This window comes from Homalodisca vitripennis, chromosome 7 (genome assembly GCF_021130785.1).
Source record: "Homalodisca vitripennis isolate AUS2020 chromosome 7, UT_GWSS_2.1, whole genome shotgun sequence".
Classification (NCBI taxonomy): Eukaryota; Metazoa; Arthropoda; class Insecta; order Hemiptera; family Cicadellidae; genus Homalodisca; species Homalodisca vitripennis.
The window spans coordinates 103,601,582-103,616,530 of record NC_060213.1 but is presented as its reverse complement, the minus strand read 5'-3'; the positions used below and the strand labels follow the sequence as shown (position 1 = coordinate 103,616,530).

Sequence of the window (14,949 nt, the reverse complement as noted above, 5' to 3'; positions counted from 1 at the left end):
GGTTCACCAGAGCGAGTCATAAATACATAATGATTTTTGCCAAATTTTCAATCCTTTAGAACTTTAAAACCGTAATTATAATCATATATAAAAGTGGATAGTTGAATAGAATTTGTTTATTCCTAGTATCAAGGGCTTATTACATAATTCGACTTTATTTAGTTTTATATAAATGGTTCCTTAACAAGAGGTTGAATATCCAACTTAACCTAAATAAGGTAACCTAAATATAAGGTAGAAAGTAATTTCCAATAAGAGTTTTTCCTAATATAATCTCCTTATCTACTCTGTCATTGTAATGAAATGTTTGTAATAAGTTCACTAAGCTATATTTAATAATACAAGCAATCAAATTTAAGTATGTATGAATATAACAGTTTTGTCAAAGTCCAGAAACACAATTTCAAAATAAAATATTATAAAATGTGCTCTAAGACGTTATAGACAAACTGTGTCATAAATCAATCATTACACTCCAGAAGTAGCAAATATAGCTCGAGGAAGCGTGTGATCCGAGCGTGGGCACGGACACGACAAACTTGCAAACCACGCCTACGGCAGTTATGTTCAAACCCACAACCCCTAATTCTTGAACTGATTGAATTTCTTAAAATTAGTATCTTTATCTCAAAACTATTAATTTAACTATTTTGGCAAACAACTAAAATGTCACCTTTGAGTTGCTGCAAAATAATAGTGCATACTTAAATAATACTGATATAAATGTATTCTCATGCCACAATAACTTGTTACAGATAACAAAATATGGAGCAGTTTGAGCAACTGTTGACCTGTGCCATTTGCCTGGACAGATACCGCAACCCCAAGCTGCTACCATGTCAACACTCGTTCTGCATGGAGCCCTGCATGGACGGCCTGGTCGATTACGTCAGGAGACAGGTCAGATTTTGCAGATTAACGTAAAGGACTGATAGGTTCTGGTGCTTCTTTACATGTCAGTTGAATTAACATTCTAAGTATAGTCATTGTTATCATATGTTAATTTTTTCTTAGGTTTATCACACAGAATGCCTTAGATTTGAAATTAGCACAAATATTTGTTTTAAGTTTAATGTTTATAATGATTATTTGGTAAGGATGTGGGATTTGCCATACGTAATATAAGGAAAATTCCACATTTCGAGCATGGGAATCTATTCTCTTTTGTTGTATGTCTAAACAATAATAATACTAGTAAGGTATATGTAAGTTGTATGTCTAAACAAGCTCTACATGATGTTATAAATACACAAACATTATTAACTAACTAAATTTGATACGACAAAGAACTGTAAAAATCTTTATTACAGTTAAATAAGTACGTAAAAACCCAAACCACATATCTAAGTGTCTACCGTGACTGGAGCCAGTAAAAACATGTAACTATACAAAATAAAAGCCCTTTAACCCGAAACCTACCAGAGACGGTGAGAATGTAAAGTATATGATTTTTCATCATTCCTTTCTATTTTTGTTTATATTAAACCTTATATTTAAAGTTTTTTGGCATATAAAGATGACAGAGTTGAGTTCTTGAAAAGTGTTCTTCTATTTTTGTAACGTTGACGATGGCAATGATCTAAAAAACTACTTATTCTTTTTTTTTAATTACGTTTCATCTAGCATATTGATGCCTATATTTAAATATGAATAATCCTTTTATTAAAAAAGAGTACTTGCCTAAAATATATTCACGCATTGAAAATTACATACTTTTCTGTAATTCTATACCTTATGATTTTTAAACTTATTCAGAAACCCGTACGTTGTGTTTACCTCAAACACCCGTTTTGCTTCTTTAAAATAAATGCCATTATATTAGTTATTTTTCTACATTTATTGAGTGTGAAATAATATTTCTATTACGATTATAACATAATTTTAAGGTGATGTTGTCTCTATTACTTAAGTCTCCTGTTCTTAATTATTCTTGCTGCCAAATAATTATCATGAATGCAACTAATAAGCTTAGGTGAGTGTACATTGTGATATTTTAATGATATGTTAAATTAAACCACGTTTGAGGGCTGAAGTTCATTAAGCCAACGACATGTTTGTGTTTGTTTGAAAACTGTAGCTGAAATTCCTTTGTTGCGACAAACTTTGATGTCTTTTGTAAACATACGCACACAAGCCATTTGTTCCATTTGTCTTTCCGACCGCAAAGTTTCGTTTTTAATGAACAACGTCGTGTAGTGAATATGAATGTTCCAAGTTTATGTTTCTCAACTTGAATGTTTCTATACAGTTTATACGAGTAGTTTCATTATATGTCTACTAAACATTTTACAATATAATACTACACAAGTATAAAATTAATAATATTTCTGCCTGACACATAAAAATGCATGTATTTAAGTTGTTATGTGGCAACATTATGTGTATACTCATGCTTCTGAGAAATTTAATTGTGATTTTTAAACTCTCATAATATTCAGTTACATCACTAAACTTTGTTTTTTAATGATGACCTACGATACAACGAGTTGCGATGAAGGAGTAACTATAAATCGGTTTTACATGTTGTATATCCACATTGTATGTTCTTTTGTAGCTTACGTCAAAAAGAATCCGCTCTTTTGTTAAAACTAGTATACTCAATAAGTGTATGGAAATTAGTGTAACTTGAATGAGTAGCAAAATTTATTCTTTGATAAAAATATGATATTTCTGAAATAAGAGATTTAAGGTATCAAATAAAAATATACCTAGGGTCAATATTTTGAGATTTAAATGATAAATAATGTCCTTGATGGGAAGAGTATAACTATCAATTTTACTGTACTGTTTAAATAACTATTTGTGGAGTTACATGAGTTTAAAACAGATAATCGGACAATGTTGTATCCAGACAAAAATACAATTATGGGAAGATTAAAAATTAGGTACGGACATTTTACAGTTTAAATTAGTGGTCTTTTTTGTGACGGATAATATGAATTTGATGAGTTAAACTTTTATAACATATAAGTATTAAGGAAATCAAATAATGAAATACAAATATTTCGCGATCACAATTATTTCAGTGCTATTGTATTTGCGTACTGTACACGAATATTTGTCTTGAACAGCTCGTCTCTCATCTTGATTATACGATAAACCTAAATTATTCCTCATATGCTTTGACTACGTATTTTATTTAACTTTAAGCCCGAATTACCAACAGAAAGAATCATAATCTTTAACTGCTGAAACCGCAAAAACCCGTTCGCACACCCAAAGTAGACAATTACGAAGCGAGCACCCATGGTGGCGAACGGGATGGCGGATGAAATCTAAACCTAGAAGGAAAACAAAACACTGTTGATAGCGTGCTCAGATTCTTTTACTAATTAGAAATTCACCACTACATACAGTTGAAAGAAAAAAAATCAAGACATCTTCCACCAAGGTAAGAACCTTCCTGGCGAAATAACAAAATGGGCCTGACAAATTATAAAAAAAAGAGTAGTGTTAACCATCTGGTGTAACCTCAGGTGTACCTAGATAAATAAATACAAATAGGAGCAGCCATAATTTAAAACAATACAGCTAATTCCACCCTGTATCCTTCGGCTAAGGGCGGGTTTATAATAAAAACCTAGAAATAAAACTGAATATCATTTAAACTAAACTTAAAATCTAAATAACAAACTATAAACTATAATAATTCGTAAAAATAACAAATAAATAAATCAAACAAATAGCAGGGTATCAAAGATGTTGACTAGTGGTATATTTATCTCATCATAGAGGCCAGGTTTTTGGCAGAGCAGGAAAACCCTGAAATCTGGTGTCTGCGACCACCCATAAATGAAAAAGGCAGCAGGAGGCAAGAGTTCCTCTCCTGGACCTCGTCAGTGAGAAACTTACAACTTACGCCAGCATGTTATTGGGAAAATTAAAAAGGAAATAATATAAAATAATTTAGAAAGGCAAACATTTACTACAAGCAAGAATTTTATAAGTTACTTGACACTCTAAGGATGTGCAGGGTGCTCTGAAACAGTACAGTCAGTGCCTTCTGCTGCCACAACAAGCAACATTTACATGTACTATATAAAGACGTATACATGAGCAGGGAAGATAACTGGGTTCAAGACTTTGAACCGGGTCACTGCTGCTTGTTACGGTTTCATAAACTTTTCCGTGGTAGACGTGGAACATGGCTTGATTTTAGTTACAGACAACACAGGTTTAAATCTTCCTTTGACATTACCACTTTTTTCATACCAAAATCTCATCTCCTTACTCTCTTTTATTGAAGGTCAGTTGCCTATGAGGAGGGACATAATAACGCTTAAAAGGGCATCTCCTTGTCTCCTTGTCTTCTCCTTTATTTGCAAACCATTTTAATAAGCAATTGCTACTGTATGTATACAATGACGAATGCAATAAACGGAACTTTTTCATACCTTAGGGCAATCAGATAAACAATAAAAGCTGTATCATGCCAGGTGAAATGCCCCGAGTGCCGAGCCGAACACCGCATCCCATACCAGGGCGTGCAGGGGTTTCCAACAAACGTGACTCTACAGCGGTTCCTGGAACTTCACATAGAAATCACGGGAGAGCTGCCAGACCCGACGAGTGGGCAGGTGATGAAGAGGTGTGGAGTATGCTCGGAGAAGGCGTACTGCGGCATGTGCGTCCACTGCGAGAAAGAGATCTGCGGAGACTGCAAGGGAGCCCATATGGACATCCTAAGGAGAGAAATCACCAGGATAAATAATCAGGTAGATCAGTAGGAATACAATCTGTGGATGTCTATTGCCTTCTCTGTGAGTTTATCAGGTAGGTTAATATAAATATTGGATGTGGATCTATACTAGTTACTCCGTAAATGTATCAGGTAGGTTAGTAAGCATAATATCTGTGAAGTTGTACTGCCTTCTCTGTAAGTTTATCAGGTAGGATAGTACGAATGTTATCTATGAAGGTATTCTAGTTTCTACGTAAATTAATCAGGTAGGGTAGCAAGCATAATATCTGTGGATGTGTACTGTCTTCTCCGTGAGAATAATATCTGTTGAGGTATACTAGCTTCTCCGTAACATAATCAGGATAATATCTATGAAGGTGTACTAGTGCACCAATAAATGGACATGCACCCTCATATAACTTAATCAGGAGTTTACGAAGGAGTGAATTTTCATGCACAACTTAACGTTTACAAATGGTATTTCTCGAGATGTCTTGCCACATGATATTCCAAGTGTTTCTTAATTGAGTTACAGTCAATAGCAGTTTTCAATAAAAGTTTTGGTCAGATAGGTCGGGTAAAAAAACTCAGGGCCGGATTGAAAACTAGATTGAAAAAGCCTCGGCCTAGGACCACAGTCTGAGTGGGGCCGCACGTGTTTTCACACATTATGTTTTTATTTACTTCTTAAATCCAAGATAACTGGAAGATGTAGTTCCATTTAAATAAAAATAATCCTTAAATTTTAACGGTCTTATAACAGCCGATAACTATGGATATCATTCATTATCTATCACGCGCTGATAAAGTAGTTCTCATACCAGTCTCTCTTTATGTTATAATATAATTTCACTTTGAAATTCTAAACCAGAAATATATAAAGGTGAAAATTGTATTTCCAAGTAGCTAAAGCGAGAGGTCTAAACCGAAAACTTAGATGTACTAGAAATTGGTGGGTTTATCGTGAAAAATTCGATACTTTTTTATCGTGAAATAAATACCAGTACATTATTTTCTATTATTTTCACACATTATAATTTATTAAAAGATGTCTTTCCATATGAAATATAATAATCGTTAAAATTAAACTGTCGTGGACCTTGCCGAGGAACTCGAATACCGTTGTTTATAGTCCCTACGGCATCACATTGGGCAGTATGGCGGCTTGAGCGTTTAAACGGCTACAGTAAACTAACAAAAATGTGTTCAATTACATATGTATTGAATTACATGTTTAAAGTAGATACATACAAAAGTACACCGCTAAGATAGTGAATTTCAGATCTTCAAGATTGACCAATATTGGGGATTTTGAACCTCACAGAAAAAATACGCTATGGTAATTTTATAACTTAAAAAAAATATAAGTAAACCATTTAAAAATAAAAAACAATACAGTTGTGTTATTATCGTTTAAATAAACAGTATTATGCATTTGTAAGTTGCAATCTGCCGTGAGTAATAGGGTTGTATGTTCGTTGTTCATAAAACTATGGAGCAATTTATTAAACAAAAGGAATAAACATAACTTGAAATAAAATATTAGAAAGCTAAAAAAATTAATAGATCATAACAACAAAAAAGACCTATAGTACATAATCATTCCGATTTACTTTCTATAGTAATAATAATATAGATAAAATGTATGTATCAACGTACTATCAAAACATCATGCTTTTCTTGAATCTCATATAATTAATCATAATTTAAAGAGGGAGAGGGGACCGTATTGAATTACTTGTCCTAGGTGCAAAAACATATGTGAATTCATCATTGCCAAAAATAAAATTTGCGCTGAAATATAATCTTGTTATCTACTTTTAACATTGACTTTCCTCTCTATTTATTTTCGTTTTACGGTATGCCTGTATGATAAATATGTGTTAATATGTGAATATACATTTTAAAACTACTAAAACTGTAAACAGCCTTTTTTAATTTGTATTCTTTTATTCCCTTATTACCATCATGCTTACAAACGAGATTAATGCAGAAAAATCCGCTAACACAAGGCCAAATCCCATGGAGTGACATACACCATAATCGATATCAGTCGATATTGAAATAAAGCTTCTTATAAAATTTAAAACTATAGGTCAGATTGTTTTAGAGATATCGTGCAGACAAACAGACATAAATCTGTGCCAATGGCGCAGTGTAGCGTGTACAGCGGTCATCGCAAGATAACCGGATCAAGCAACGTCGAGCGTGGCTGCTGCTTGGAGGGGTGACTGCTGAGCGATCCTGTCCTTGCAAGCAGCCCGCCTGCCCGACCGTTGGTGGTGGTCACCTTTAAGCCGTTGGTCCCCAGGTTAAGTGTTAGAGAGGGCTTCTTAGCCCTAACTTCGCCTGGTAAAATAAAACATCTTTACTTTTTTAACTTTTACATAAATATAATATTTTTAGTCTCTAAAGTGATATGCTTGCTTTATGAAAGCTCGAGATACTTAGTATTACGTTCAAGATATTTATACTTGGAGTCTAACAATTATCAAAATGATTATGGGGATAATATAAATAATATCTTCAAAAATATAGTTGGTTGCTAAATTTAAAAAATGTTTGGTTTAATTATAAACGCATCTTGGGAGAGAGGGATGAGTTTCAAGAACTCTTAACTAGAATTAATGAGTAAGGAATCTCGGATGTGGCTTCTACGACCCTCATTTCCCTAGAAAACGTTGGGAGGAAGAAATTAAAATTCCTCATTAATATAGTCATTATAAAAAAAACTAAAAACTTCATATTGTCTTGGAAAATGGTTTACATAATTATGATTGAAAATCGTAAATAGAAAATTATCAATTCTTCTTTTATACTTTTTAATATTTTATTTATTTGTTACAGGATACAAATAAATACAGGATATTTTATTTGTTTTTGTTGTTTGTACAGGATATGGGAATTGAATAATGAAAAATAAAAAGCTGTCTAACCATAATCAGTTGGTCGATAATAAACTTATTGAATATATTAATCAGATTATTTATGACAATTTTTTTGCCTTCAATCTCACTGTCTCCTCTATTACTAATATTTCCCATTTTAATTCATTAATTATTTATTTATTTAAATAATTTCATTATATAAAAATGTTTTGTTTAAAACATTCTTATACATCCCTAACATATTTAATTTCGAATAAAATAATTTATCATGTGCTACAACTAGACCATTACACTATTGATAAGTACTTACCTCAAGGTAAAAGTAATTCACAAATTTAATGTCAGTGAATCACGACTTTTTCAAGATATAATTCCATCTATTCCTATACTGTAATAAAATTTTGTATGTTCTCTGTTCCAATTCTAATTATAGGCCTTCGGAATAGGATAACAGTGTGTAATAAACTGTTAAACTATAATTTTCTCTCTGTTATATGTTTCATCACGCGAGAGGACTGAGGATGAGTAAGTGACTTGAAAGTTTTATTTTATAAAACTCTTTGTACATGTAAAATATGCATGCAATTGTAATTCGTAATAATCTGTATTAATTTTTCGTTATTTATTGTTCAAGGTACGCCGAGCAATGCATCGGCTCCAAGATATGTTAGCAGTCGTGGAAAAGAACATGCTGGCGCTACAAACCAACTGCACTTCAGTCTCTGAAGAGGTGGACGAAATCTATCGAAGACTGAACAAAGCATTGAAGGACCGCACTGAATACTTGCGCTGTGAAATTGACCGGTACCTCAGCACAGAGCTGAAAAATTTAAATACGCTTAAAGATAATCTAGAAACGGAAATATCCAACATCCAATCCAACTGTGATCTAGCCGATAAGCACATGCAATCCGAAGACATCGAATGGGATGACTGTGAACTGATGGATGCCAAAGAGATATTTCTAAAAACTGTTGAATTTATCAGGAATTTCGAGGCAGAGACTGGAGACTACAATAGGAAGGTTAGGTTTATAATGGCACACGACCCCAATCAACTCGTCTTGAACGTTTCGGGATACGGAGATCTCTCCATAAACATGCCGCATCAGTTTGTTGGAGTTCAACCATCGGGTCAGCAGAGTGGAGGGATGCTTCAGCCTCCAGGTCCTGGTTTGATGAGATCGAAGAGTGACCACAGACTTGCCTCGCAATTCAGACAGCAGGAGGAGAGAGGCTACGACAGAGGATATGAGGGCTCTGAATCCGGTAGGCTTTCACCACTTGCTGGAAGGAAATTTGGAGAGAGGCCACCAGTTCGTAACTCTGGTGACCAATATGAAGGAGGTAGATATGGTAGGAACAGAGAACGTGGGGAATACGGTGGTGACTACGACAGCCCTTATGACAATGAAGGAAACAGGTCCACGGCAAGATCAAGGATAAGAGCGAGGATGAACCGCCACGCTGCTGGAGACTCTGATGATGATACCCAAGGAAGCAGGTCTGTACGTTTCACGGAAGGGGGTACCCACACACAACAGAAAGATAGGGAACGTGTTTTGGACACGGAAGATGTCGCTAAAGGCCCTCTTAGTGGGATAACACGACTTTACGACTCCCCTAGAGTAATGAAAAGGTTGCAAGATTCAGAAACCAAGAAGGATAAACCACCTCCACCACCTGCTCCTATCCAAAAGTTTCAACCTCCTAAGAGAACGACAGCTGCAGCTGCTCAGAGGCAGATAAGTGAGGAGGACGAAGTAACAAAGATCAAGAGGTTGATGAAGAATGCTCCTGGAGAGCCTACTTCCACAGCAACTGAGCCAGTACGACCTGCTGCCGAGAGAGTTTCAGCACTCAAGAAGACTGAAGAAGAAAGAGAAGAAAGGCAGCAGCAGTCTTCACCTGCTTCCTCTCGTTCCACTCCATCTTCCGAGAGACCTGCGAGAAAACCATCTCAAGAGGTAAATGGCCTACAACTTTTTTTGTATTATTGTGCAATATATCTGTATATTTATATATAATTGTATTATTCAAATACAAAAACTATAGATATATTTAAGAAATTAATTGTGAACTATTTATGTTATTTTTTCTCATCTAAATCTATAAGTCTGTAAACTAAAACGAACCAACTAAAAATATAGTTCAGGGCGTGTAATTAAGAAATGAATATTACTAGGATAGATCCATTCATGAGAACCAGCCGTGCTCAGATGATGTAGTACAAAAGGCACTACTTGCATTGAAACCCTTCATTGTAGAACCCTTCATTGAAACCCCTATGCAGCTGGTTCTTTTATTTAGTAACTGTAAACAATTACCATTTAAAATAAATAAGAAAAATCTTGCTTAATGATTTCGTTAGTGACTTATATCATAAACACATTAAACAAATCGCTTAGTTTACAACTCAATATTTTGAGTTTTTCCTGTTTGATACGTAATGTAGATCCTACAATATTATTGAAGAGATTATTTAGAGAATGCATACCATTTATCCTGATGATACACATGATTGTTTATAAAAGCTTTCATATTCATAAATCAATAATACTATGTTGCTTGTAAAAAGATTTAAATGAACATAAATTTTATGTTATAACGTTTAATTATAACAATAACAACGTTTTTTCATCGTTATTAATGTAATCGTTCTTTGACAGATTATAATATTTAAATAATTTAAAAATATTTTCTTGCAGTTAAGAGTGAATTTTTTCAAACTTATCATTGTTCTAGGCGAAATTTAACGGTCTGCTCTTATATTCAGTATATTTTCTACGAGATCCTGCAATGGTTTTCATTATGTAATCGTTTAGTATTGTATTTTTGGTCAAACCAAATTGTTGAATACTTTTGAAATATGATGACAAGATTGTTATAGCCCAGCTTTTGTTCTGCATTGCTTGAAACTGCCTAGTTTATAATTACGTTTGAAGATAAGAATAACGTGACAATGATATTCCAGATCATAATGTTTCATGGTAGATTTTACACTTTAGTTACAACACTTGGAACTTTTCTCAAATAAGTGTTCCTCAATAAAAACAATTTGAATAAATATGTTTACCAGTGATACATGGCCACCATTGCGGCCATATATTCCATTAGTTTGTGTAATTAATTATCACTGTTTTCATTTTTAAGCCTTTCAACAAAATCTATAAGAAAACCTTAAAATCTATAAAGTAAAACTTTACAACAGACACGGTCCTGACATTGTAAATTGCTGCACTTGTATTAAACACAGTTTTTTATTATAATTCTAGCTATTGTATAGGATTGTTTCTTTAAGTTAAGAAATATATATTATAATTCATAAATATAGAATTTTACATTGATTCTCTACTACGTTAATGGTAGTATTCTTAAATCAAAAATAGCAAAAATACTTAAAAAATTAGAGACTTTAAGAATTTAAGAGAAAATTAGTTTTTACAAAACCTAATAATTTAAAAGATAGAACAGCCAGTCAAAAAATATATATAGTTTTTAATATTTTTTTATTTACTAATGGTATAATTGAAACTCTTAAATAGTTTTTAACTCTATCAAATTACAATTTAGGATATTGTTTTTTCGACTATATGTCTCGAGAATATTTCCAACTATCACGTAACTTGCTTTACTTTCAACAGGTTCCATCTAGTGAAGCCGAGTCCGACGATGGTTCCGTCAGTTCTCTGCAGGCGCATCGGAAGTCTGCCATCGCCGCAAAAAGCACGCCCACTTCCGGTTCTCGCCGTTCTTCCGCTTCCTCTGACGTCACCACAACAGGTACTGTCCACCAATCACGTGACGTTGAACTGTCAAAGCTAATAATATCCGTTACTCGCTGCACGCTCATTTGTGTATGCTTTCTATGTTTTCTGTGCATAGCACTCAGGATGGGTTCATTCAGCTACGGTTTGCTGCTCACAGTCATGCCCCATGTTGTCAAGAGTATATAGAACAAGGCAAGTTGTTACTTCAAACCCTTATTACACGCTCTTATACCCGAAGTACAGTCCATTGTTTGCAAACCAGTCCTATCCCTAATGTATTCTGAAAGGCTCTCAATTTGGCCTTAGTCCACAAAGTGTCTTTGTATCTCAGTCATTATCAAAGCTAAAAATGTTGCTAAACGTAAACATAAATGTGTAATAAATAATAAAAGATGTCTATGTCCAGATATTCCAACAATTTCTCAAAGTTTTCTAACCATAGATAATGGTCTTCACTACTTTGATAATCCACAGTTAATTTATACATGTCATCCTTTGAGATATGTGCATTTATGAAAGTATTGAAGTTTGTTAAAAAATAAACTTTGATTAAGTGACCTTTATTTTTTATATGATTTACCAAGATCTTAAAATTGTACATAATTTATGATTTATTTTCCAGGATAAAAGAAAAAAAACAAAAATTTGTTTTAAATTACTTTAGTTTGTGCATTACACCGAAATAAAATTATATTAAATAAAAAATTAAATAATTAGATCATAAATTAATAATTTAGAACTGTTTTTTTTTGTATTAGTAAGTTCAGTTTATAATTCATATATCATCATGTCACTAAAATCTTAATAGATTTTATTTTGCTTAGAATTACTATTTTGTATTAACACGATAGTTTTCAATAGCCACACAGTTAATTGAATGTTCTGTGTCCTGGTTCACTTACGGATAATGATGATAGATAAATTAATGGTCCGTTGTATATTAGTTCCAAATGAATACATTATTATTTCATAAAGTAATATGTATGTATACACATACATACCTACATATATATATATGTAATATATATATATATATATATATATATATATATATATATATATATATATATATATATATATATATATATATATATATATATATATATATATATATATATAGTTTTCTATAAACTATATTTTTAGTTATTGTTGGAGGATTTAAATTAATGATAAAGAGAGGGTTTCAGATTCTAGCTTTTTGCAAATTATTACGTAATGTTATTGATTTAACTTATCTTTTAAACCACTCTAGTTTTGTACTATAGCATTACTCAGTTTGTGTTGGACCAATATAAATTATATTGATTCTTGAATATTTTTTTCTATATGAAAAACTAATATTTGTGTAACTCATAATATATCATCTGGTTATTTGCGTCGTTGTATTTAGAAAATGTTTAGAAATAATTCCATTTATGGCTATGATGGATTATGTACTAAAATATAGTACATAATCGGTGTTTATTTTTAATAAATGTTGGCTTGATACATTGATGTGAAAATTAACGTCATTGTAAATACTTCGTTAGATGTAGATTTTAGTTATGTGTTTTGTGTTGATATTGAAGAAACATTAATAAAAATACCTAAAAAGTGTTGTGTATTTACTAACCTTGTTTTCAAAACATTGCACTGATGTATCTGAAGCTAAAGTAGATGTTTAGAACAGATTTAAAACAGTTTACGATGTTCTGTATCATACAATACGGTGTATCATAATATAATAAAACAAAATATTATTAGAAACAAGATTTTATTGTATTAAAATGGTATTTTAACATATGTCATTACCTTACTACCTTATTTACAGTACACTACTGTATGTAAAGCAAATAAAGTATCAAATAAATAATACATTTTCAAAAATTTTTTCTGAAATAAAACTGTGTCATTTAGATTTATACTTTTTTTAAATTTAATATCAACATAGAATATAATAGAATTAATCTATATCTATAAAGCCAAACCGTTACGTTATTTCAACGTGGTACATGTACGTCAGTTCTATTGGTACATTTCTAGTAGATTTTCCACTCCTAGATAGGGCATTGGATAAATAATAATTTATCCAGTTTTTGTAGTGCTACGAGACTCATGATTTACCTTAGACGAAGGGAATTAGAAGCTTAAAAAATTTTAATATCCAGTTATTATAATCTCAGAAACTCCAAATACACGTACCCTTCAATCTAAATCGCATTAAGAAATCAGATGCTTGAGAAGTAACATTTTAATATTCTTGGCATTATAATTTCTCATCTTTCCAAGACTCCTATCTTTATAAGATTCTGAGTGTTTTTAAAATGATCGTACGTAATACCGTAATCTCACGTACCATAACAAGAGTCACATATCAAGAAGATTTTAAAATTTGAGAGAGTGAAACCTAATGTCACTGGGAAATTAGGCTTAAGTTCTTAGGGTACACTTCCGAACCAACTAATTTGCCAATTTGAAGGCAATCACTTTAAGTTTACCTTCAAATTTATAATAGTATTTCACACTGTCTGTGTAAGTTAGGCGCATCCTATCACTAGTTGATGTTTACTTTTACAAGCCATATTTGTCTCAATAATTCATAATCTTGGTCAACACAAATACTTCTTTAACTAAGACCCATGTAGGTACAGTCTCATAATTCCCTATAAATATATAATTCTCATTCCTTACTACTGAATGTTTGTACGAGTTTATAAGTCATCATTTTGTAGATGAAAACGGGTTGTTGGTTAATCAATATAAGTCTGAACGTTTACTGACGTTTATTGTTTCGTTACGATCTAAAACATACAATATGTAAGTAAAATAAAACAACTGGTTTTGGCTCTAGATGTTTGTATGATTATAAGAGTCATAATTCTACATATAAATAGTTGTTCATTACTCAAACTAAATTAAAGAGATTTATGATTATAATTATTTTATTTGGATCTGAAACATAACATTTATAAATAAAATTAAACAAATATATATGAGAAACGCTAGCTAAATCACAATTTGTACAAGAATAATGCTCTAAAGGTTTCATATTGACTGCATCTTTTTGTTTATGCATACATTACAAACGATAAATGCAGTTATAATAACTAAAATGGATAAAATGAACACAAATATACCAAAACTAATATTTTGTTTAAAAAAAAACCTCAATACAAATGCGTCTAATATATTTCATATTATGCTGTTCTATAAAACTCACTTATTTCAAATTACGTACTAATTATTAAAATTAAATATATAAATAATACAATGTAACATTTCAAAAATGATTGTATATATTTAAATGATAATGTTTATAATATTTAAGTATCAAAAGTTCTCTGTGCTCTTGTATAAAATCTGTAATTAAAATATTTTTAAAAGACATATATTTTTTGATGTAATTTACTACAAAATGCAACACGGCCTTTCATAGGAAATCTAATGTAATCCATTATAGATTGAAACACGATTAACGATTAAGACGTGTGACAATCGTTAGGATTAGTGTCGATAGATCTTTCACTATGTATACATAGTTAACTTTAAATATTTCTCTGTAACAATGACGATACTGTTCATGTGTATGTAAGTACAGTGAATATTAACGTATATTAAGGCTTACTAGTACA

The 14,949-nt window shown here is 31.9% G+C and overlaps 1 protein-coding gene across 13 annotated transcripts in view; it reads left to right on the top strand.

Moving 5' to 3' along the window:
• Positions 1-14,949, top strand: part of LOC124366111 (RING finger protein nhl-1) — a 356,620-nt gene that overhangs the window by 309,984 nt on the left and 31,687 nt on the right. For all 13 annotated transcript variants that reach the window (XM_046822378.1, XM_046822387.1, XM_046822388.1 and 10 more), the window contains 4 exons: positions 756-900; positions 4,437-4,715; positions 8,204-9,535; positions 11,213-11,351. In XM_046822378.1, coding sequence (XP_046678334.1) covers positions 766-900; positions 4,437-4,715; positions 8,204-9,535; positions 11,213-11,351 — 1,885 coding nt within the window. In that variant the 5' untranslated portion in view covers positions 756-765. The remainder of the gene's footprint in view (positions 1-755; positions 901-4,436; positions 4,716-8,203; positions 9,536-11,212; positions 11,352-14,949) is intronic.